A 25,083-nucleotide genomic window follows, 5' to 3' on the forward strand; every position below is an offset into this window, starting at 1 on the left:
TATACTATTAATAATAAATCCCTCAACCCAGTCCCGATCAGTGCACTCCTATGCAACTAGAAATGCTATCAAATCTGCTGGAAAACAAAAAATCTATCTTGCCTATCAACCACCACTTATTGGATTATCTCATAAAAATGCTCAAACCTCAACCTAATATAGAATTCCCATTCACTGTAGAGAGAAGATGATACGAACAAGTGAACAATCAAATTTCTGGCCAGGAACAAATCAAGTGAGGAAGAAGAAATCAATCGATTATTACTTGGGTAGCATTCAAGACTAGCCACAAAGATGCCTTAGTTCGAGTGTCGACGTGCAAGATCCTAACCTCCTCTCCTCACCCCCCTTTGTGCATGTGTGTGCAAGCGCACACATGTTGCATCATTACCCACCCTACCGACCATCACTATGGTTTGACACAGCTTACGATATAAAGTTTGAGAGAAGCCATCCTTGAACAGATGACTCTTCAAATTTCTGCGGCATAATTACCGAACTTTTGGTCCATTACCGTGTCCTTTAAAACCTTGATATGCATTCTTACATTTCAGTCTTGGGGGAGGGCAGTTTGAAAATATATCAATAGAATGTTTCAACTCCCAAAGCATGTGCTCATGCGTTTACCTTCATGAAAATAATAATTTATACCCACTCTTCAAAACCGCAAATGTGACATCTATAGATACAAAGAGTGCCTAGATCTGTTACGTGTCCTCAAATGGCATAAAACCTTTACAATTACCTGTGCCACAATAGCACAAATGAGTTTGTACATTATCCTGAGCCTCTCCATAACTGAATGTCAGCTCCTCTCCTTCCATGATATCTTTACTAGCAAAAAACACTAGCCTGGGAACAACAGTACCAGTCTGTCGGATCAGGCATGGAAAAAGATTACCTCCATCACAAGCATGGTTTATAAACCTTGCTACATTTCCAACATTCGTTGCATCCAAATTCCAGCGGAGGCATGATTGACCTGATGGCAAGTGCTCCTTAATTACAAGAAGTGCAGGTACAAAAGTCTTCTCATTTTGCTGCCTCGCATCATACAAAGCTTGTCTACTTTTAGCTTCCACAATGGTCAAGAGCTCACCTGCAAACGTAACACAATTAGCTCATATTAAGAACTTTTGGAAGTGTTTGCAACATGGCAAACTTAACAAACGGATACTGTAAGTGCACACATGTTCATAGATACAAACAACATAATCACATCAAATAGAAGATATGGTATCTCTCTGTGGTAAGGCTGGAACAGAACCTGCATATTCACATATGAAAGAGCCTCTTGAAACGAGCTGTGCACTATGCAATGCCCAACCCTTGTGTGGGTGCCTAACAACAGCCACCTTGACAGAAAGCCCATGCTGAGTTACCCGGTACTTGCACCTGTCATCACAAGCACAGAGAGGGCCACACTCCATTACACACACAATCATTCCTGAGCCGTTTTCTGTCTGTGAATTGTCAGGCTTGGTCAAGCAGTGAAGCCTAGACTCCTCATCATAAGCAACATTGCCATCTAAAGTGCATCCACAAAGGGACGTCTGCTGTCCTTGAAGTTGACTCAATCCTCTTTCGTATCGGTTCTTGCTGTGTGTTTGTTCCATGCAGATGCAATTTCTCTTCTCAATGTTTGCTTCTCTGGTTGCATAGTTGCCACCATGGTTGACCAAAGAACCAGCGCAGTGATGAGTGTTACCTTTATGTGTAAGCACGCCCATACTCTTCTGATTGGTGATGATATTATTACAGGTATGATTGAAAATCGTAGAAAGTTGGTGCGTGCCATCATGACTGTTGGTATTGGGAGTTCGATGATACCCATTATCGCCTGAACTTGAATTTTTCTTTGTTTCACTATCTAAAGCACCTGTAGCATTTATATGCATGCAATCAAGCGATCTGTAACCAGCGCCATCATAAGTATAATCTGTGCTGGTAGAACGTGGGCCTTGCTGACTACAGTCTTGTCGATTATCCGCCAGCACACCATTATCAGGCCCCAAAGCACGCACAATACCCTGATCATGTCCAGAAGCAAAATAACTGTTGCAACCATCATCACCGGTAGAGCAAGTCTGGCAGCTAGACGGAGCAAGAACATGATGTTGTAAGGAAAAAAGCACGAGGAAGATGATCACCTGAGATAGTGTACCTGTTCCGGGCTCTGGCTGTTATCGTGATAGCCTTGGGGATGGATTGTCGTATACACAGGGGAGCCCCATGGTTGAAGAGGGTGTCTGAGATCAGGAGGTGGACGGAAGGAAGTCACACAGTAGGAGGCGAGCGGCGGGTAGAGGTGATGATCCACGGCGTTGATGGCCGGTACCTGCCATCGTTCCAGCCCCCGTGCAATATCGGTGCTGCGGGCACGGTGCAAATGCGAGGTCACGCGTGCAAGGAAGCCACAGGTGCAGGCCAAGGACGCCAGGTCCCTCGGGTTCAGCCAAGGCATCACCATCACCATAGCCTCACAAACGTTCGATCGCCGCCGCCCTCCTGCCATCGCTCGGTCGCTCTCTCTCTCTCTCTGTCTCTCTCTCTCGCAATACTAGTTACGGGCCAACACTAGGTGAAGTTTGTCTAGCTACCAACAATTGTGCAACCAATATGTCGATTTTCCATGGCATATTAACGAAGAGAGGATTATGCCGATGTTCCATGGCATATTAACAAAGAGTTACCGGGCAAGAGAGGGACCAATGGCTCGTGCAACATGATTGGTGAGCGTGATAGAGGATCCCATTGGTTGGCATGCGGGCAGAATCACATGGGGGAACTCCCCCGCCCGTGGAACACTGAGAGAGGCTGGGGGGAGCATTCACCCGTGCGACTATTGCTACCGGGCACCACCAATGTGTAAAAGGGGAGTGCCCTTTTTGCCGTTTGGCATTTCCTATTGGCCTAAACTTGAAGACTTAGGTGGCCGCGTTTGGGTGTGTAATGAGCCTAAGAACATGCCACGATCTTGTAATTCGGAGAGAGGTGGGTGAGCCGTTGTTGATCTCTGTTGTTGGTCATCTCTTTGTTGTTGCTGTATAAACGGGAACTCCCTCATCATGCCTGTTTGGGAACAGAGGTGCTATTGTGATCACAAGTATGCTCTCTCTCTCTCTCTCTCTCCTCCATTGCTCTTGTAGTGGTAGTTGCTTTTGCATGGAAGGTACATAAAGCATGATGCATAGAATTTATGGAACTTGTAAACATAAACCATGATGCATAGAATTTATGGAACTTGTAAACTAAAAACTTGTAGATTAAAAGATCGCCTTCTACATGGGAAATTTGGGCATGTCATATGAATCATGATAGACCTTTCTTATCCATACGCTGGAGTTCCTAAATTTGGGTTTATTAAATCTATTTATTCTCTATTTGCTCTTGAAAATAAGGAGCTTCTATGCATCATGATACAGGAGTTCTTATGCATCATGATAGAGGCATATGCGAAAGTTCCTAAATTTGGGTTTAAATCTATTTATTCTCTGTTTGGTCTTGAAAATAAGGAGCTTCTATGCATCATGATAGAGGAGGCATACGTTGAAGTTCTTGAATTTGGGTTTAAATCTATTATCCTCTGTTTGGTCTTGAAAATAAGGAGCTTCGATGCATCATGATAGAGGAGGCATATGCTGAAGTTCCTGAATTTGGATTTAAATCTATTTATTCTCTATTTGGTCTCCTGAAAATAAGGAGCTTCTATGCATCATGATAGAGGCATACACAAAAGTTCCTAAATTTGGGTTTAAATCTATTTATTCTCTGTTTGGTCTTGAAAAGAAGGAGCTTCTATGCATCATGATAGAGGAGGCATATGCTAAAGTTCTTGAATTTGGGTTTAAATTTATTTATTCTCTGTTTGGTCTTGAAAATAAGGAGCTCCTATTTGCATCATGATAGATGAGTCCTTATGCATCATGATAGAGCATACGCTGAAGTTCCTGAATTTGGGTTTAAATTTATTTATTCTATGTTTGGTCTTGAAAATAAGGAGCTCTTATACATCATGATAGAGGAGTTCTTATGCATCATGATAGATGCATACACTGAAGTTCCTGTATTTGGGTATGAATCTATTTATTTTCTATGTGGTCTTGAAAATAAGGAGCTTCTATACATCATGATAGAGGAGGCATATGTTGAAGTCCCTGAATTTGGGTTTAAATATATTTATTCTCTGTTAGGTCTTGAAAATAAGGAGCTCCTATGCATCATGGTAGAGGAGTTCTTATGTTGATTTGGGACTTACAATTGATTTATACAGAGTCTCAACTTCATTTACGCAATTGGTTGTTCTGGACTTTTGCGATGCACTAGTGGCTGCATCATCTGGATTGCATGGTATGTACATAAAGTGGCCAACATCACAATAAATGCAAAAATATGCAGATGCATTTTAGGCCCTTCGAGTTATACTATATGTTGTTAGTGCAGTACATGGTAGTCATATACCCATCATTGCCCCAAGAGAGAACCATGAAGATTCTTTTAATAGGAAGGGCTTCCACTCAATTATTATACAAATAAGTGCAGCAATCAATTGTGTTGCTTGGGATTGACGTTGGTTGGGCAGGTTCTATGCACGATTGGAATGTTTTTCAACATTCAGACCTAAGAAAACGATGCACAAACAAAGCTCTGGGACAATTGTCTACTAGGCGATTGTGCTTATCCTACACACTTTTGGATGTTTCCTCCTTTCAAGGGTAGTAAGGATAGACTATTCTGGAACGTTATTATTAGAATTACATACAATCAAGTACTCATATGCCAATTGAAAGAGCATTTGGCATCCTTAAAGCGTGATTTCGTATATTGTTGAAGAGATGTGACATGCTTTTACAAAATGTCCTGAACATGGTGGCAGCATGCCTTGTTCTACATAATATATGCATTGTGCATGGAGATGGTTTTGATTATGCATGGATGCGTAAAGCGAGAGTGAAACTTGAAAGAGAAAGTAATGCACCTTGTCAAGACATGGACCATCAAAATAGTTTGAGGAATGGATTAGCAAAGGTTGCTATGCTAACTAACACAGGTACCACGCAAGCAATACAAAGAGCTCAAATAGCGAAGCCAACATCGAAGGTAACCTATCCTAGGGGGGACATCTCGAAGAGACAACATTGCTCGAGCCATGTTTCGAGAGAGGGAGAACGCAAATGTGAGAACAGACTTTGGTGATTCTGACTCTGTGGAGGAGATTGATGACGAAGACAATGGTGAGTAAACTTCTATAGCATCTACATTGCAAGTGGAAAGGTGGAAAGAGGGGTGGTGTGCTATTAAATTTTCCCTCTTTCCACCTTTCCGCAGAGAGTTGGGTAGAGCCATGCCTCAACAGCATGGTGAAGGGGTTCAACTCCCCTACTCTCTTTTTCATTACTAATTTGTGTTAGTTTTATTAGCCTTTTTTTTAAGTTTTATAATGATTTTAGTTTTATTAGTCACTTTTTAAAAGATTTGTAATGCTTTTAGTTTTATTACTTACTTTTTTTTAAAAAAAAATTATTAGTCACTTTTTTAAAAATCTAGTATCAATGATTGTGTTTAATCAAGTATTCAAATAATAATTATTATGTTAATAATGATCAACATCCACATCATCCCTTCATTCACATGTGATTCGGGAAGTGTCCAGTGCATAGGTGGTGGCCAGTGTGTAAAAACGATTGCGAACAGAAGATGGACGGACACTTATTGACTACGAAAAGTGTCTGCCACACAATGTGTAAGCAAGTGGTGGACAAGTGACCGCCCAAGTCAACTTTTCATGTGCCCACCAACTGGGCACAGATTGGGCAGGCAATGGTGTTGTGTAACCAGCCTTAGGGTACGGGCAGTAAAGTAACGGCCCCCAAAAGGAACCCAATAAAGTAACAGCCCCCAATAGTGTTGTGTAACCAGCCTTAGGGTACGGGCAGTAAAGTAACGGCCCCCAAAAGGAACCCAATAAAGTAACAGCCCCCAATAGTGTTGTGTAACCAGCCTTAGGGTACGGGCAGTAAAGTAACGGCCCCTAAAAGGAACCCAATAAAGTAACAACCCCCAATAGTGTTGTGTAACCAGCCTTAGGGTACGGGCAGTAAAGTAACGGCCCCCAAAAGGAACCTAATAAACCCCCCAATAGAGTTGCAGGATTTTGCAAGAATGAACCACTACAATTCAATTTCATAGTTTTTGAATGGTTGAGATCGTGTCATTTTCCTCTCCACACTGCTCCTCTTTTGGTCCTTGAGTGTAACCCTTCTTTTTTTGTGGTATAGCACCATGATTCCTTGACTATTTGCATCAAATTTCTTGTTTGTAGATCTCTTTTTGTTGAGCAAAAGGCCTCGTCTCTAAGCTCGACATGGCCAAGCTTTTTTTTGTAGAGATCAAAGAGGGGAAATTTTGTTGAAGGTCTCTTACCTTAGAAGACAAGATAGTGCTCAAAAACCTTCCTAATGCTTGTTTCAAAGTAGGCCACTTTATCAAGGATTACCCTGAGATGAACGAAAAACTTCAATACGTCAACAAAAATGAAAAGACTAGCACCAAATATAACCCGCAATAAATAAGAATTACAATAGATTTGCCCCTCTCCCATGACGTTGAGTGATTCTAATATCCTTGAGTCTTCTAAGGCCCACAATTTACCCTAGGATAATACAAATGATGCATCTCCCAAGAAAGATGAGGATGTAGTACTTTAGGGTGCAATAGTAGGATAATCACCTTTGGAGATGATGAAGGCATCAACTTGAACCCTGATTTGGAAAAAAGTTAATATTCTTTAATGAATAACTAAATGAGTATGGCATGGACCTTAACCTTGAGGATATCGAGAATACCTAGGTAGGGGAGGAGTCACTATCCAAGGACTATCCTAGGCTTTCCAATAATTTTAAAAGAGTTAATTCCCAAAGAAGATACTCTAATGTTCGAGTAAGTGTAGAAGGACTCTTTAACAAAGCAAAGAAAAGTTCTAGGAACCTAACTATTAAAAAATGAATAAATCACTACAAGGCATTATCCTAAACAATAAGGGTCTAAATGACCCCATTAGACCTAAGATCACTAGAGGTTGGTTATTTGTTGGACACATAACTTTTAGTCTCTATATGAGGTAAAAGTTTGGGTTGAGATTTAAGGAAAAACCTCTTAGCTACATCCAAGAGCCACAAGTGGTTCCATATTGTCCACTCCTAGGGAAGCGACGGACCAACGATTAGAGTTCACATCAATTTGTCCAACCTCATTACCAAGGTCGATAATAAACACCAAGAATAAATAGATCGCTATTATCCTCAATCTTTAGGAAGAAATTATAGCTCTTTCGCTCTATGCTCATGGTCCAGACTTGCCCTTTGGTCATCATCCTCAATTTCATGATTTTCATAATATTTGCAAGTGAGTTTAATATGGTAGAAAATATCACAAACATGGGTAATCAAATGGGTCATACTATTAGAGGTAGAGAAAAGAATGCATGGGCCACTTACAAAGTCTTCAAGTGTGTAGAGAATATTGATAAGGGTACTAGCTTTACTTGGTCCAACAACCAAAAATGAGAATTTCTAAGAAAAGCAAGGGTAGGTTAGGTTGCCTCTTCAAGTCTTCTTATCATTGATTATTATTGGAAAAAAAATCATTATAAAATAAGATACACACACACACACACTCTCTCTCTCTCTCTCTCTCTCTCTCTCTCTCTCTCTCTCTCTCTCTCTCTCTCTCTCTCTCTCTCTCTCTCTCTCTCTCTCTCTCTCTCTCTCTCTCTCTCTCTCTCTCTCTCTCTACCTTGGAAGCCCCCTATCATATAGGCTCACTTTTGTTCCATGCACCTTGAAATTAACAAAAAGGCTACCTTTAACTTGATAATCTTCCTCTCTCTCTAGAAAACAATCATTCTCTTTCACTAAAACAACCACTTTAGGCCTCCTCCACTCTCAGCTTCTGTAACCGCCACCACTCCTCCTGAGTGGCATCGTCGGCCCTTGCCGTCCTGCCACCCACTCTTGCTCTAAACTAAGATGCATTCACCCTGTGATTAACCCACAACTCCCTTGTACCACAAATCAAGACCATGAATTGATTTAGACCATTCTTTTTGCATCAAGATTGTTAGAAGGAGAAGGATGGAATCATGCCTACCATGAGCTGATACCATCAAGGCTAGATGTGTTGTAAGGAAGTCTAGTTATAGACTTGACACACCATACCCTTACACTGTTGTATTCTACTATCAATAGGATCATTGGTATCACCCTATAACACATGAGAGAGAGAGAGAGAGAGAGAGAGAGAGAGAGTGTGTGTGTGTGTGTGTGTGTGTTTGTGTTTGTGTTTGTGTGTGCACATGTGTGTATGAAAGAGCATGCTTCAAGGAATTATCATCAAAGTCATGTCTTTGATCTTTGGGCAAAATCAGATCTAGGCTCAAGAATCACATGATCAAGGCTGGTGCAATTAATCACAACTTGGAGTTCGAGTCCACTAAAGAATGCTCTATAAACATGGACGTCCTTGAATTATATGGCCAATCATACATAAATTATGAGCATATATTGAAGTGTGAAAATCCTTATTTACAAGTCTCTAATTGAGCTTCCTCAATTATGAAAAGTTGCAATTAAGCCTTAACTTTGAAACCTTAATCAAATTTTGTACTTGAGTGTAGTCAATTTGCCAAAAATGATCCATTAAGGATTATTAGCCATATAACCAATACTATATGCATAAAATATTGTAAAATATGATTCTATGAGTGGGGTGTCAAATAAAGGGTGTTTCCATGCAAATCAAAAGGACATGTACATAAAACAAACTATAAGGTGTGATAAAAAATAAAAGTGGTTTCAATCACTACATCAATAATCGTTTTGTTGAAATGTCATTCACACAAGTAGGATATGCTTTTTGATTTTGATACATGTAAGGCCTCGATAGCACAAGAGGCATGTGTCCTTTATGCCAAAAGCAATGAAGCACTACACATAAGTATTCATGCATGAAGAAATATATGAAAGACATATTTGCATATCTTGCACACTGATTTCTTTTGTTGAAATACATTGGTTGTGCACAAATAGGATGCCAAAGTTATAGGGCGGCTACAATTTTTTGGACTTTGAGTCAAATTGAGAGAAATTTATTATACATTTATATGAGATCAAAAAATGTGGAAGTGGACCAATCCCATGATTGTAGGAGAGTTGTTTATATGCCATAGTGGGTGATCTCGTGTGGTTTACCAATGTGTATATTTGATGCTTAAATTTATTCCTTGTTAGGTTGTGGGGGGTGTGCTTAGAGGGTCTTGACTAGAGCTACAAAGCTAGTGTTAGGTCCACTTTCATCACAACATATGGCCTCCTTGTGAACCCTAAAATCAAGTTATAATACAACATATTTATTTCTAAGAGGATGTGAAGGAGAGAGACATTTATCACAAGTGTCTTGCTAGCATCTCACATTTTAATAATCAATGGTTTGCTAAAAGTGAGGACTAGTGTGATTGGTAAAAGATATTGATGTTCCTCACAAAGTAGGCCTGTGTGGAATAAAACTATGGCAAGTATCAATAGAGACTGTAAAAGTGACTCTTGGAAGCATGGAAGTGAAATAGACTGCAAGAGGCTATCTAAATTATATAAATAATGACTGGATATAAAGTTGATCAATAAAGGATTAGACGTTATCTAATTATTATAGGAACAAGTCTTGCCATAGTTTAGAGTAATCTAATGTGTGTAGGGTCAATTCTTGAAGGATTGAAAATAATCAATACTTTGGGAAAATGATATTATATAATGGAATACCATATAGAAAGGAAGACTTTTTCCCATTTTTTAAAAGAGAAAAATAACATCAAACCAAACTATTCTATTTTACTTCACTTAGAATGTCACGTACATGCACACACATGCACATATACACAAGGACGTGTGTTACAAACATACACACATGCACATGTATAGATGTGTATGCACATACATACACGTGCCACAAATGCGCACACACATGCACATGCATAGATGTGTGTGCACATACATACACATGTCACAAATGCACACACACATGCATATATACCATGTATGTATATATGCATACACTCATGCACACACGTGCAAGAGAGAGAGAGAGAGAGAGAGAGAGAGAGAGAGAGAGAGAGAGAGAGGTATTGACATTCTTTAGGTACTTGAAGATGTATATGACAAAGAGAGACACATCAATATTTTAATTACAATCCACTTCAGGATGCTATTAGCACAAACAGAAAACTTATGGTAAAGCTATGGAGTTTACTAAATACATCATGACCCTAAAGCTTAAAGTGCTTAGCCTTTTCTACTCAATGATGGCTTCTCACCTCACTTAACTGCACATTTATCCTTCTTTCTAACTACCTTCATCTTGGCAATTTCACTTGGTCGTGGTTTGACATGTTGATGCAAATTCATCTACAATTCACATTTTGATTCCCTTGAAGCATTTTGATTGCTTTATGCTTCAAATTTATCTTGCATGTTTCCAAGCTATAAAGTTACTTAATTCTTTTCTTGCTTGGTATTTTGCGATGGTATTATCCAATCAAACCTCTTTTTTTCCGAAATTGGCCTTAGGTCAATCTAGTGTTTGTGACTCGAAACATCCTTCTTCTTTTGCAATGTAACTTAATATATTAACTATTGAATACATAGTTTGTCATGCATTTCTTACCTATCTTCGATTTCCATCTATACTTTTCTTGCATTTCGATTCACGCTTATTTTTGTGACTTTAAGCATGTGGACATGCATACATGTTTTTGTGTGTATGTGTGTGTGTGTGTGGATTGAAGTAAAGCATGGCCTTTAATCGACTCCTGACTTTTACACTTTTAAGCTACTCTAAAAACTAGTTCAAAGACATTTGGCAATTGATTTTCTTAATCATTTTTCACACATTCCAAATTTACAAATAATATTTTGAAGTGAGTTGGAGACATCTAGAGTTTCACGATCCAATTCACAATTCTATATATTCAACCTCCTATTGACTCATTTGCACAACCTTCACGAACCCTAGCAAACTATCTACATCCTGGGAGTTTACACAATTCTATCTATAAAGTTTGGATTCTTCACAAGCTTGTGTGCGATGTAAGTTATATTGCAAACTTTGGCAAAGTGACTTTGCCCTCAATTGCGTTAATATCATCTTATTACCACCTCAAGACATAGATTTAATGTTAAGCATGTAATGACAGCAAATTGAAATGCCACACCATTCTAAGGTAACCCTTTAAGAAGTTACTTCCAATTTTTTCAAGTACTTGAAGCATTTTATTAGTTCAATGTTTAGCACCTCAAGGTGAACTCGTTCTTCAAAGAATATCTTTTACTCTTTTCCTTCCATTCATTACTATTAGAGAAGTAGCTCTTACTCCCATGATATGCTCTACTCTTTATGCATATTTCCCTACATATATGTATGGCAGGGCCATTGCCAATCTTTGGCTGTTGTTCCAAGAGGGTGCAATTTGCAAATGGAGGGATGCTTACTAAGATGGAAGGAAGGAGAGAGATACTCGAGAACCTGAAGCACAGAGTCGGAGATGGCGGTCCTACAAAAGTGCAAGCAAACATTTCTAGGCGGTAGGTAAACATCAATGGTCTTTTGGAACTCTCTTAAATTTCACAAGCATCTGTGCCCTCTCAAATCAATGCGCTGATAAGCCTAAGTCACGATGTACATGGCTCCAATATATAACACACAGACATAGTAATCCAAAATTGGACTTAGCGCCCAGAAAGTAAATGTGCACTTTCTTGCAAATTTTTAGGTACATTCTCATCAGAATATGCAGTTCCGTTTATCTGTCCCTGCGCATTGTGTTGAAGCTGTGCGCTCAACTCTACTGCTACTTCTGGGTCCACCTGTAAACCTTCATATTCAGATGCCAATATTGCATTGGCTCTATCCTTCGGATACGTCCAGTAAAGGAAAGTGTAGACAGCACAACAGATTGCCATGGGTGCTCCTACTGCTGCATACAAAGACTTGGCTAATGCTCTTGCATTTTCCCTATCCAGTGAGCTTTGATCGCTGTTAGGCTTAGAAAGTGTGACATAGCCAAACACTTTTTGAGCAAGTAATCCAACGATTGGTGGAGCAAAAGATGCAAGCACTGCTTCAAATGAACGGTCCAAAGCATAAACAGTAGCACGTGATTTCTTCGGCACGATCTCAGCAAAGATAGGGCTGTTCAGATGTGAAAGCTGCACGATTAGCCAAACTATGACATTTTTCAGCGCAAACTCTATGAAACAAATTGGTTTTCAAACTCACTTGTTGGTTGCTGGTGCATTCCAAGTTATACAGAGACCCATGATAGTAAGGACGGCTCCATGCAGCACTGCTACTGATGGATCTGCAGGTAAGCCTAAAAGTAAAACTGCCGCTAAAGGAACAGCCAAACCTGAGCTGATCTGGGCAAGAATAATCCTGCCCGAGTTTGGAAAGTGTTTTGCCATATAATCACCCAGATACCCTCCAAACAAGGCACCCAAAGATCCAGAAGCTATAAACAATCCCAGAAGGAATGCTGTAACTTCATGAGTATACCCAATAGTTTCGAGCCACAATGCTGCAAATGCTAGTGCCGCCCAAGGAAAACTACCTGCAACTCCTTGTGCAATAATAACCTGGAAAGTTCGAACTTGCATCACTGCTTTTGCCTCCGAGAACATCTCCTTCGTATTCAAGCAGAGTGAAAATGTCTTGTTGTTGCTGGTTCTCCTGGATCAAAGATGTAAACAGAACATTACTATGGAGGCACTATTCAACAATATAAACCATTCTGACTTTTTGCAATACAAGTTTCATTAAGCCTTGCCTTTGTGAAGTGTGTGCATATGTGCATGGGTGTATGGTTGTTTGCATGTCTAATTGTGTTAAGCGAACCACAGAGGAATAGGATGCATGCAACAAATTTGGGCAATGGCACCACAAACACAGCAGAAGCATACATCGGCTTGTGGATGTGTTGCAGCAGCTCTGCAGCATTTCCAGTGTTAACAGTGATGAGGTTGTGGTTATAGTGCAACTCTGACAAAGCTACTGCAATGTCCCAAGGCTACTTCACTCTAGGGAGTTCTCATTCCACAACAGCAGTTTATTGATGGATTCCCTACTTCCCCAGTGTTAAGAGGGGAAGTCCTCTTCTTTGTAAATTCACAAGTTCTTTTCCATAATAGTGGATTCATAGTGACTCTTATGTCCAGGAGTAGTCTAGTTAGACATGGGGGGCAAATCCAGCTGGATGCAGATTCCAGGTTCCCTCTCGACCCAGGTTGCTAACGATAAGACTCAGAATCAGGAGTCTGTCAATATGTACTTCCCCAGTTTTTAAATTTAAGTAGACTCTCTTTTATCAACAACTCCATCTTAGTAGCAGATGCGAATCACAACCTTCACCATCTGCTTCAGTATAGTGGGGGAGGGTCCTAGTACTAGTAGATTTCCTAGATCATCACCTTCAAATCGTCAGTCAGAGCGAGACTTCTTTCAAGTCTTCAGCCCTCAAATTGTAAGAGTTACCTTGGAGCTTTGAACCATTAAATAGACCCAAGGGCCAATTGCAACAATCTATACTGGCTTCCTAGTACTAGATGCACAAAAAATGGCCAGTCAGTACCAGAGTCTTCCGCTAGTTACAAGCTCAGAATCAGATGGAGTTTGGACATCAAGTTTCCAATCTCAGCAGGGGAAATTCCCATGCCTCAATAAGCAGTTATCAGTTCAAAGATGAGCTTAGCATTGTTCAGTAGTTTTTCCAGGAATATTACAGTCCAGAACAACTTGCAGTCTCAATGAGGGAGAGTACAGTATAGTGCACCTCTGAATGTAGCAGCATTATCTTAACAAAACAGCTAGTTTGGATGACAAGATAAGCCAAAACCTTGTTAGAAAGGTTCCCAAACCATCAGCACATACTTGCTCAAAGTGTTGAGCAATGAAACACTTGGGCCAAAATTATTGCTATTATCACAAAAATATGGCCAATTTATTTGACTTAGAAAAGCCCGAAAAGAAAAATAAAATTATGTCTGTTTCGAATTTGCGTACAACAAATACCCCCCCAAACTCTATAAAAATGGGCCAAAGGGGACAGCCATTCTTCATCTCAGATCAGCCAATCATTGTGCTTCTTGCCATCATCACCACCACTCCCTGCTGTGGAAACCAGCCTCTACACCAACCCCATCAGTCCCATGATTGCTAACTGCATGGAGACCTCCCCAACCACCTCTGTGACCTCTACTGCTCCACACTGCTGTCCTGCCCCAAAGCACATGCTCCAGTTACCTGTTGCCAACTTCAAGTAACATGCGTGAAGCTCAAGCTTCCTACCCTGTTGCAACGTGATCAAACACTGCGGTTTGGACCTGCCTGCTGCAAAATGTAGCCTCTGCAGCCTTCTCGTGTTACATTCACTGCTACTCCAGCCTTCAACACTATTGTCAAACCCCAAAATGGAGCTGCTCCTGCAAAAAGTGAGGAGTACCTTGTAAATTGAAGACAGAAAATTGAAGGGTAAAGATGAATGCAATGAAAAAAGCAGCATGGATGATGAAGGTGGCCCATAAAAGTAAAAGCCCCTGCACATGTCACAATGTGTGATTACAGCGAGAGGGCTGGGGATGAGAAGGCTGTAGAAGAGAGTGTTGAGAAACCACTTCTTCAATTTCCACACTTCAGTTAGGGTTTTGCACTGACAGCCTCAAAAAGGGGTGGTGTCCACATTCTGGTCATTTTATCCATGGGTGCCCACTCATTGGTGAGCCACCCTAAACAACTGAGGCCTATAAATAGGCCGCCTCTTCATTCATTCCATACTCCTTCCGTCATTCTCCACCCCTCCTCTTTCGTCACTCTAATACTCTCTCCTTTTCACACCAATGCTGCCCATACCCCTACTTGAGGACACAGCAGTCCGTAGTCACCCCTCTCTCCTCCTTCAAGCGCCCTATTCCGTTCTTCCTTCCAGCTGTGTTTGGAGGCTCCATCCCTACTGGCATCATCAGCAAACAAACAGACACATTCTCTCCCACTTGGCAGCCATTAGACTACTTGGGTTTGGGTCCTCTCCACCTCACATCACTCCCACAAGCTGTTGGCATCATCTCTAGTGCTGTCTACATTTGCATTTTCAGCCTGGATCCTCTCTCCTACCTGACAACAACTCCCACATCACAGGCATCAGCTCTCTCAGAGATCCTGACATTTGTGTCTGCAACTCATCACTCTTAAACATCTGTATTTGCAGCTCCTAGGCTTCAGACGTCATCTTTCATCTGACATTTTGCTGCCTGGTAATCTTCTTGGCATTGAAGGATTGTGCTTTGCTCTCTCGATAGCTAGTGATCAACTTCCTCATCCGCGACAGCATCTGAAGATTGCAGTTCGCACCCTTGACAACTGTCTGTCACCTTCCAATGATTACTTTGATAGCCCATTGCCTAGAGGACTGCATTTCACTCCCTTCACTATGCAGATTCCCACAGGTGCTGCTGCTTGATTCAAACAGGACAGTGTAGTCATCTTATGAGCTTCGGCTCCACTGTATTAGCTTTTTCTTCTCATAGCATGATTCAGTGCATCATCATCATGTTCTCGTGTTTCTGAGTTTCTCCTCTCTCTCAGTGTTTGCCATACACACTGTGTTTCTCCCTGCAAACCCTACTCTCTCTCTGCATCGTCTCATATCTTGACAGAGAGAAGTGTCACAAAAGAAATAAAATCGTCTAGTTGACAGGCTGCCCTAATCTAGATATATGATCTAAAAGTGAGACATGACCTAAAAATGGCACAAAAGGTGTACAAAGCCCAAATAACATTGGCAGGTCCAAAAAGACACTAACCACAAAATGCAGTGGAAAATGACCTAATTGATCACAACTGTGCAAAGCTCTTGATGTGCCTCACCGACTCGTTGTAGAGCTCACAACAATATGATGGCTTATGTTGCCCATGCAGCTGCCTCAACCACCATTCTTGATGGTCCAAGCTACCATGCACCACATCAGCGAACATTGAAACCGGCTTTGGAAAGTCCAAGGGGCAGTAGACCACATTTTAGCAAACACTTAATTCAGCTTAACAATAAATCAACAAGAAAAATCCACACACAACAGGAGCTAGAATGCTCCTACACCACACATGACACTTTGTGGTCCCAAAGCTTGGCATCCCTCTTGGTATTTCTTTAGATTACTAATGTATGCTCGAAATTAGTTAGAAATAGCTATATTTCAGTGACATCACAACTTGAGCTAGAGTGCTCCTACACCACACATGACACCTGTTGGTCCCAAAGCTTGGCGCCCCTTTTGGTATCTCTCTAGATTACTAATGTATGCTTAAAATTGGTTAGAAATGGTTGTATCTCAGTGAATTCTTGCAGCACAACTGATCCATGGGTACAAAATGACCTTGTCTCCTTCCATGTTGGCCTCCAACAAACTATAGAATGTCCAAAAATGTGAACGAACGCTTCAGCCTGTCAAACCCTAAAATGGACAGCAAGCATTTGAACTCAATTTCATGGAGCATTCACCTAGACAAATGTCTTGCATAGTTCCCATGCAATCCCTCATTGTTCCTCTCACAAACAAAGGGATTTCTTATGATGAAACTGTGAGAATATTGCTTTCTTCACAACAAAGTTGCCTAGCACAATTTGGAGCAATTTTGGGGATTTTCATCAAAATCCTCCCATTCAACCCCAATTTGCAAAGAATTGCATCTTTCAAGCACATCTATTGGGCAAATATTATTCACTTCTGCTGTTGTCCAATCTTTTTGGGGAATTCCTACCATTAATCACTAATTTCAGCATATTACTGACCGTCATCTTTATCAGGTCATGTGATATTCCTTGAAAATTATTATTTTCAGCATATTTTTCTCCCTCATAGGCAGTCAATCAGCAAGAGGAAAATGATTATTATTCAACTTCCACAAAGTGGCCAGCATTATTTCTATCAGTGGTTCGGTACTTCATTCTCGGATCTATTTTCTCTCTCTCCCCATTTCAACCATGGTTGTTAGGTACAAAAAGTACAAAATGGTAAGGTACAATAAAATACGATATTCAATGGTATCTAAGGTTTTGTAAGGTAAAGTATGATAAAAATACATTATTCTCAAACAACACAATCTCATGAGAGAATTATACCAGTATAAGAAGCATTTAACTCATTCCAAAGTGCGGAACCGGAAAAGAAGTATCTATTAAGTCGGAACCTTATGGGACTAATACATAGCATATGGTACCTAAAGTATCATATAGTATGAACCCTTTTGTGTGTAATACCAGTGCAACTATGGTTTCAACATAGTCGTATGCTCATTGTCACAAATGGCCAGCAATAATAATGATTTATTGGGCATACTTGGCGCTGTGCCAAGCTCGGCACCAATGATCCTATGTGGGCTTACATGAAGCGACAAGTTCTTGTCGCAAAGAATCTATAGGATGTTATAGTCTACACCAAGCAAAGGCAGCTTCTCAAACGCTCGCACCACACCTTGCCTCCACGTCACGAGGTAGCTCTCATGATGCTGAGTCTTCTTCATCTTCTAAACCGCCTCCCACTCAAGAGCAAACCTAATGGGATGGCCGTGATGCCCAAGCCTTAATTGCCATATCATTGAAGAGAGGCATCACTCCCCCGATTCAATCATGCAAGTTAGCCAAGGATACACGGGAACAACTTGCTTCCATCATGGAAAGCACAAGCCCCAAGCAAGAAACAAGCTTGGCAATCCAAAACCAGCAAACCATGCTGGTCATACTTCTTCCATGCATTCTACATCAAAGACCTCCCATGTTGGTCCATCCTCTACCAACCCTCCAAAAGGTACTACTTCCAAACCAAAGAGGTGCAATCATTGCCAAAATCCGAAGCACAACATCACCGAATGTGGTAAGCACATTGCATCAAAGAAGAAAAAGGAGTCCAATCTTGACCATCAACCTTGCCTAGCATAAGGAACATGCTTTTTTCATTCAATGTCGGTGTAATCCTTCTATTCACGATGATTGTTCTTCTTTCTATCACTAATGTAGCTTCTACTTAGTGTTTCAATAGTGGTGCTTCTAAGCATGTCACTTCTTGTCGAGAATTATTCTCATCTTTATCTCATGTACCTAAGGAGGGCATAGTTATGTGTGCAAACAATACCTCTTGAGTCTTGTGCAGTTAAAGGCATTGGTTATACACAAGTCCCTACTATTTTTGGCACTTCCATAACATTACAGGATATCCTCTATGTGCCATGCATTAAGAAGAACCTTCTTTCCATCTCAACCATTGCCCATTCGAGCTTTCATGTTCTCTTTGGTAGTCCTCAGCATGCGGTTTATGATGATCAAGGACCTTCTTCCATTGTATTCACCAACACCTTTAATTCGACACTTTATTGTCTTGATCCTTATAATCAGCAACATGCTGAAATCCCCATTGATCAAGCTCTTTCAGCAAGCAATCCTCTTATGACGCAAGTTCCTTCAAGCAATTAAATTTCAGTTTTGCTGACTTCTATTTCATTTGCTGATGATTTGCTTATTATTGGGATCAATGTTGGCCAAATTACAGCATTATTGCACTATTTAAGCAGCCACCTGTTGTCATTGCTTTGGGTCTCCAATTTGTTACCAGTAGGGGGGACATACATCATTAGCTACTACAATGTTCACCTTCTCTTTGACATAGGATAATTCACAGTTCTTTTGTAAATCACTAGCAATCAATGCAGAGTGCCTTGACACATTTCAAAGACACCAAGGATTGAAGTTTTTTCTTCAAGTTTGTTTCTTCACTTATTATGTGTGGATTGATGGATCGTGATTGAGTTGGTTACTTGTCATGAGGGCATGAAATTTTGAGATGCTTTAATCTTGCTGATAACATTTGATTAAGTTATTAATCAAATGTGCAAGGTTGTTTAGCACATGTGATACACATGGCAATTATTTCGTGGTAACAAGCCAAGGACCCCAAGGATGCAGTGGGTATCAAAGGCAAAAGTTGTGATAAGTTATGCCAACTAGGCTTTGGGGATCAGTTGGTGTCAATCTTAACCCTAGGACAGTTATTTGGCCAATAAGTGTCCGTGGTGACACTAGGGACTAGCATTAATTAATTAATTAATGCCAAGGGTCAACAAAGGTTGGGGACCACTCCAGGTTGCAAATGGCCTAGCCTGTTTAATTATAGATGGACACATTTAATTTTGGGTAGGGTCAAAAGAGTTGGAACTAATTTTAAGGATTATTTAATTTTAAAAATTAATTAAATGGCTGGATAATGCTGAAAAATGGGTTTAGAAGGCTGCCACTTGGCAAAAATGCCCATGCAAACTAAGAAAACGTTTTTTGGAGCTAGGTCTCAGCCATTTGGTTAGTTTACAACTTGGGGGGGAGAGAGAGAGAGAGGGAGCTACTGATCCATTTTCTGATTAGAGAACAACAATTTGCTGCAGAAGACAGCCATTTGGGGGCCTCAACAAGCAAGGGACAGCAGGGAGTCACCTTCCAAGGACTGGCAACAACATTGCTGATTTTCACCCAAGAATTGCACAAATGGAACCACCAATTGGCCAAATGTTGCCACAATTCACAATGGATGACTAGGCATCTGAAATCCTTGTCAATTCCACGAATTTCAGGTGCTGATTTCAATGTACAATGCCTTCTCCTATTGGCACGGGTTCCAAGGTGGCTAGCTAAACCCTAATTTTTGCAAAAATTTAGGGTTTACAACAAAGATTTCTCTGCTATCTACCAAATTTTGCAAAGATCTCTGCTCAAAATGGCTGAGAAATGCTGAAAACTCTTAAGAATGGATTGGAGAAGGTGAGAGAAAGCCAAGATGAGAGAGAAATTTGATTTTCTTCACAAGAAAACCCTAAATTTTGCATGTTGTCTGCTCCAACTTGCATTTAATGTAGTGACCTACTGCTAGGCACATCCAAAATGCTTTCAATTGGCCCAAATTGCCTACTGATTGTATATACAGCAAGGGGCTTTTGGATCAACAAAGAAGATTGTGAAATCTCTACTTGTACTCAATTCATTAGCAATTAAAGTTAAAGAAATACCAAAGGGGACACTTGTTTTGGGGCCAACCGGGTGTCTATTGTCCAAGATTATTAAGAAAATTTGTGCACTTCAATTTACGTTTATTTGCTTATCGATGTAATTAAGTGCTTAATCAAGAAATTACCACCCTCTCCAAGAAGAAAGGCTAGTTTCATTACTCATAAGACAGTTTGACATAATGTCAACCAGGCAAAATGCCTTTGCTTGAGTTAATGCCAAATTAATTAATAGCAAAGCCTTAGCTAATCAAACGTTTTATGAAGGCTTTTCCTCCATCAAACTTTTGAGCTATGCATCTGTCCCTATATTTCATACCTTTTAAAACATGATCTATCATTCATTGTATTGTCATTGGTTGCTATATCCATCACAATGCACATGCGCAACTAGTACCGCATATATTATTTTTCCTAGGATTTTTTCATCTTTCCTTGATCATTATTTCCATTCCATCAAAGGGGGTTTGACAAAATAGCAATGGAAGCATGAGAAACTATTGTAATAGACTACACAAACACAAAACATAAAGATAAACACTGCAAAGAACAAAAGATCCCAAGAAGAATATGCTCGGGAAATGGAGTCCATATATCAAGGCACAAGACAGTACAAGCTCGGCCTCCAAGTCACTGACAGTGGCCGGGATCCCCCTCTATCCACCAAGAAGCAATTGTAGTGAATGAGATGACTAACCGTGAAGGAGGAAGCCTACCTACAAATAGGCACAAACAATACTAAAGTGGATGACCACTTGGACAGCCCAAAACTGCGTGCCCAAATAGCAGTCAAACAAGTGAGGAAATGGTACTTAAAATTAGGGTGGCCAGCCTTAGTCCTCATTGGCACAAAAATAAGAAAATTCCCACTAATACTGACTCTAATGTCCATGGGATGTACAATCTACCAATACCCTCTCTCACATCATGGGTGATCAACACAATAAAACATACAATGATAATGACTAATCATAGTACATACAACAATGACACTCAAAGAGGACCATTGGATACCTAAGCAATGGATGATCAAGCCACCACCAAGGTGACTCGAAAAAACACTAATATCAAAGTCAATCATCCACGTCAATCATACCAATCCCTGAAAGCATAAAGTAGCAAAAGCAGCCCTTGATGTCTCTCATAAACGAGCTTCGTAGAAAGCACAACAAGACCATGGACTCCCCACCTTCAGCCACAAACTGCCAAAGTATCCCCTCATGTGAGCTCAAACTAGAAGCAAAGCTCACTTTGTCTAATACAACAACTTTGTGATGTAAAGGCTTCTGTTGACCACCATAGCAAGTCGGTAGCCTTCCCTGTAAACGCAAAGAAGCCTCATGCTCAAGCAACATGCAAGACATATGCTCAAATCTAATTGGTGTTGCTAATGTCTGAGCATATAAAGTGTTGGCCACGCCATCATACATGGGGGGAAGCTAGTGTAGAACAATCCCCACAAGATGTGCTTCTGGAAGAGTGGACTACATGTGTCGCAACTAATCTTGTGTCACTGTCACTTGAAGAAGAAAGAACTAAATCGTATCACTCAACTCAAGGCTAATAGTCCGTAGGTAAGTATAGAGGGTCACAGCTTGCATGGTTGATAGGGCCTTGTACATGAGCTGCAACTTCTCCTACACTTTTGAAGACGTCCTGCACAAGGTAATCACCAAAAGGACCTCTTTAGAGATGCATCTAAGAAGAGAAAAGTAGATACAAGTATCATATGTCTCGCAAGTGAGAATTTCCTCTTGGTAGTTGTCTCCGTTCCAGGTGTCGAAAACAAGATCTAGCAGCTGAGAACGCAAGATAGCTCTTGAAACAACATACCACAAGTGCTTCTGCGCAAACCAAGCTTCATCATGGCACTGCAGGTGAGATAGTCAGTACTCTTAAAGTTCATCATCGGTAGAACAACAGGGAAGTGCCATTGAAGAGGCTAATCTTGATAGGATTTGAAGAAAAGTATAAGCTCTAAGGCCTGTCTTATCTCTTTGTGTAAGCAAATGATTGCAATAATTAGTCAAAGGTGAGTCTTAGATAGTGCATATACAACACAATCAACTCCATATAATATATATATATACTCTTGATAATGCATTTGCATATAGATTGAAATGTCATTATGCTTGTGCTATTAACCTTTATCAAAGAAATCAATTCAATTTTATATTTACTTTGACAGTTCATATGCATACTCTAATAGGGCATATGTATACAGATCTAGAAAATTTCCATAGCTTTTGCTTCTCTCTTGCTTTCACTTGTTCTTCCACTCTTGCTCCCACCTTTCTAATATCAAAGTGGACACTCAAAGAGATTCATTGGCATGTTACTTTATCCCATGAAGAAGCTTCATTCCATATTTTCATGGCATCCATTTTCTCCTCTCTTCAAGGTACATATAAGCTCTATTGAGCTTCCCTCTTTTCCAAGCTTGTTCCAGGTCTAAGGTTTCCTAGGGATTGGTTGAGCCTTTCCAAGTGCTCCTCAACGTAGATATCAACCACTACCAGCTCTTGAACTAGTCAAATAGGCTACGCTTGTTGTGATTGCAGCTCCATATCTTTGATCAGTCTCACTTGGGCATTGATTCCTTGTTAGATATGCTCAATGCCCCACCCTTGTAAGGTGCCACCAATGATCCATGGTGCTCTAAGCCATGTGAAGAGGTAGAGAAGATGAAGTAAAGAAGAGGTGTAGAGAAAGATAACTGCCAAGACTTCAGCCCAAGAAGTAATAGTCCAAGAGTTCAAGCAGTGAAAGCAATCAAGCGAGAGAGAGAGAGAGAGATCAAACCAGAGTGCAGCCTACACGGGAGTAAAAGCAGAGTTGGCAGCCCAGAAATCAGTCATCCCGCCGAAAAACACAGTCATTCAGCCTTGTAGGAGATCCAAAAACTGAAAAATGCAGGGACAGCAGGTCTAAAACCAGGCCATTCAACCCCGCTGTTGTTGGTCAACCCCGTAGCAAATGCAGAAACTGAAAACACAAAGGAAGCTGCAGTAAACGCAGGGTACAGGAAGTCAAACACAGGCTGAATAGGCAGAAAACAGGCTGAATTTGCAGGATTTGATGTCGCTCAGCCTGAAAAAAAGTGTGCAGCAGTTCACAGCAGAAAAACAGCACCAGAACACTAAGATAGACATTTGATACCGCGTCAGAATAGGTGATAGCAATGGAAGCATGAGAAACTATTGTAATAGACTGCACAAACACAAAACACAAAGAGAAACACTGCAAAGAACAAAAGATCTCAAGAAGAATATGCTAATGGGATCCATATACCAAAGCACAACAAGATACAAGCTCGGGCTCCGAGTCACCGGCTGTGGGCATGGTATCACTCTCTCCACCAAGAAACAACTATAGTGAATGAGCTGACTAGCAGTGGAGAAGGGAGCCTGTCTATAAATAGACACAAAAAATACGAAAGTGGATGACCAGTTGGGCAGCCCAAAATTGCACGCCCAAATACCAATCAAATAAGTGAGGAACTAGCACCCAAAATCAGGGCAGCCAGCCTCAGGCCTCACTAGCACAAAATAAGGAAATGCCCACTAATACAGACTCTAATACCCATGAGATGTACAATCAGTAGGCAAACTCATGGGCTTCACATTAATGCCCTTTGATCCATGCTTTGAACTTCCTAGGTCTCTTAAACTATTGTTAAGACAGTTGTCAACCCTAGTGCTCTAGAACCCTGGTGACACTAGGTTTAGGGTTTCTTATGACAGTTAAGCAATTTTAAGATTAGGGTTTTCTATAAAAGCACACTTCATGCCTTTATAGCACCCTAACTGGGGCATTATTCATTGTGGTCGTTTGAGCGTCATATCTCATCATTCATTAGCACATTGGCCATCATTTTGTCATTAAGTATCGTGGTGCATTGATTAATTCCCTCATTATCTTTCAATATCTTTTAATTAATCACACAATTACTCCACACTTGGGTCAACACATTTAATTTGTTAGTTGTCTTAGCCTCCCATCATGGTTGGTCTATCTGCTAGATGGATGTCAAAAGCGCCTTTCTAAGTTGTTATTTGGAGGAGAAAGTCTATGTGAAACGGCCTCTTGGGTTTACTCTTCCAGACCACAAAGATAAGGTGTTTCACTTGCAAAAAGCCCTTTATGGGCTGAAACAAGCACCGCATTTCTAGTTTCATAGTATGGATGGGTTTCTCATATTCCCATGGATACCATTCTACTCATTATGACCCTAACTTGTACATTGAAACCACTTCAAAGGGGATCAGCTACCTTCTCATGTATGTTGATCTTTTTGATCACTGGCTTAGATTCTGCTACCATAGTGGATATAAAGGCTAAACTCTGCTCTACCTTTGAAATGAGTGACCTTAGTCAGCTACCTTAGTTCTTGTGCATGGAAGTTGTCCATCATGGGGATGGGATCTTTGTATCTCATAATGCCCTTCAGTTAGTGGATCAGTATTGCACTAAACAGTATTGCAATCAAGGGCACTTGTTCACCTCAGACATGCTACTACTATTCTGAAGTTCCATGAGACTCACCACAAAACATACAGAATGTCTTCTCAAGATAGATCTAATGGTAGCAAAGCACAATTCCTTGCCAGTTTCTTGTATCAAATTTTGAAGCTTGACATGTTGCCACAAATTACTGCAACAGGCATAGGCTTTGAAGCTGAGACATGTTGCACACACATTGCTGCAGGTATCAATTAGGTGGATAATATCCCGGAACATGATCAGTCAAGTCAGAGAGAGAGCAGTAAGCTAAGCTTGCAAATGCTGGAGGGGCATGCTGAATGCAGGCATCTACAGCTTGTGCAAATTACATTGGAATTCCATCAATTAGCAGCATTTACGTAGATGATACTAGGAAGACAGGGGACATGTCGCCTTCAAATAGTCTAACGGGTACTAAGCTAGGGAGAGGACAACAAG

General features: G+C 40.6%; 2 protein-coding genes across 4 annotated transcripts in view; both read right to left on the reverse strand.

Annotated features, from left to right (window-relative positions):
* Positions 1–430: 430 nt before the first annotated feature.
* On the reverse strand, positions 431–2,643 carry SDG20 (SET domain protein 20). Of its 2 annotated transcripts, none has more exons than XM_087677544.1 (3): positions 2,151–2,643; positions 1,268–2,055; positions 431–1,099 (listed from the first exon to the last, which is right to left on the reverse strand). In XM_087677544.1, the coding sequence occupies exons 1-3, from the start codon at positions 2,513–2,515 to the stop codon at positions 708–710; spliced, it is 1,545 nt and encodes a 514-aa protein (XP_087533670.1). In that variant the 5' UTR covers positions 2,516–2,643; the 3' UTR covers positions 431–707. The 2 variants fall into 2 exon arrangements, with proteins under 2 accessions (XP_087533670.1, XP_087533671.1); XM_087677545.1 differs by having other exon boundaries at positions 433–1,099; positions 1,268–2,030; positions 2,165–2,640.
* An 8,756-nt stretch (positions 2,644–11,399) lies between these two features.
* The window catches only part of LOC148035585 (uncharacterized), a 41,756-nt gene continuing 28,072 nt past the window's right edge, over positions 11,400–25,083 (reverse strand). Inside the window, exons 3-4 of one of the 2 annotated variants that reach the window (XM_087677546.1) lie at positions 12,328–12,777; positions 11,400–12,240 (exon numbers count right to left, since the gene is read on the reverse strand). In XM_087677546.1, the coding sequence (XP_087533672.1) occupies positions 11,778–12,240; positions 12,328–12,777 (913 nt within the window). In that variant the 3' untranslated portion in view covers positions 11,400–11,777. The remainder of the gene's footprint in view (positions 12,241–12,327; positions 12,778–25,083) is intronic. The other variant, XM_087677548.1, reaches the window with a different exon arrangement.

This window comes from Lygodium microphyllum, chromosome 5, assembly GCF_053477565.2.
Source record: "Lygodium microphyllum isolate KBCC chromosome 5, Lygodium_microphyllum_v1.1.10, whole genome shotgun sequence".
Taxonomy (NCBI): Eukaryota; Viridiplantae; Streptophyta; class Polypodiopsida; order Schizaeales; family Lygodiaceae; genus Lygodium; species Lygodium microphyllum.

What these genes read in the sequence shown, in the direction of transcription:
- SDG20 (XM_087677544.1), bottom strand. Translation starts at nt 2,515, where the DNA reads ATGGCAGGAGGGCGGCGGCGATCGAACGTTTGTGAGGCTATGGTGATG. An exon ending in GAACAGGTACACTATCTCAG is followed by an intron (nt 2,056 to 2,150) that starts GTGATCATCTTC and finishes TGGTTGCAACAG; the next exon opens with TTATTTTGCTTCTGGACATG. An exon ending in TTTCATATGTGAATATGCAG is followed by an intron (nt 1,100 to 1,267) that starts GTTCTGTTCCAG and finishes TTACGTTTGCAG; the next exon opens with GTGAGCTCTTGACCATTGTG.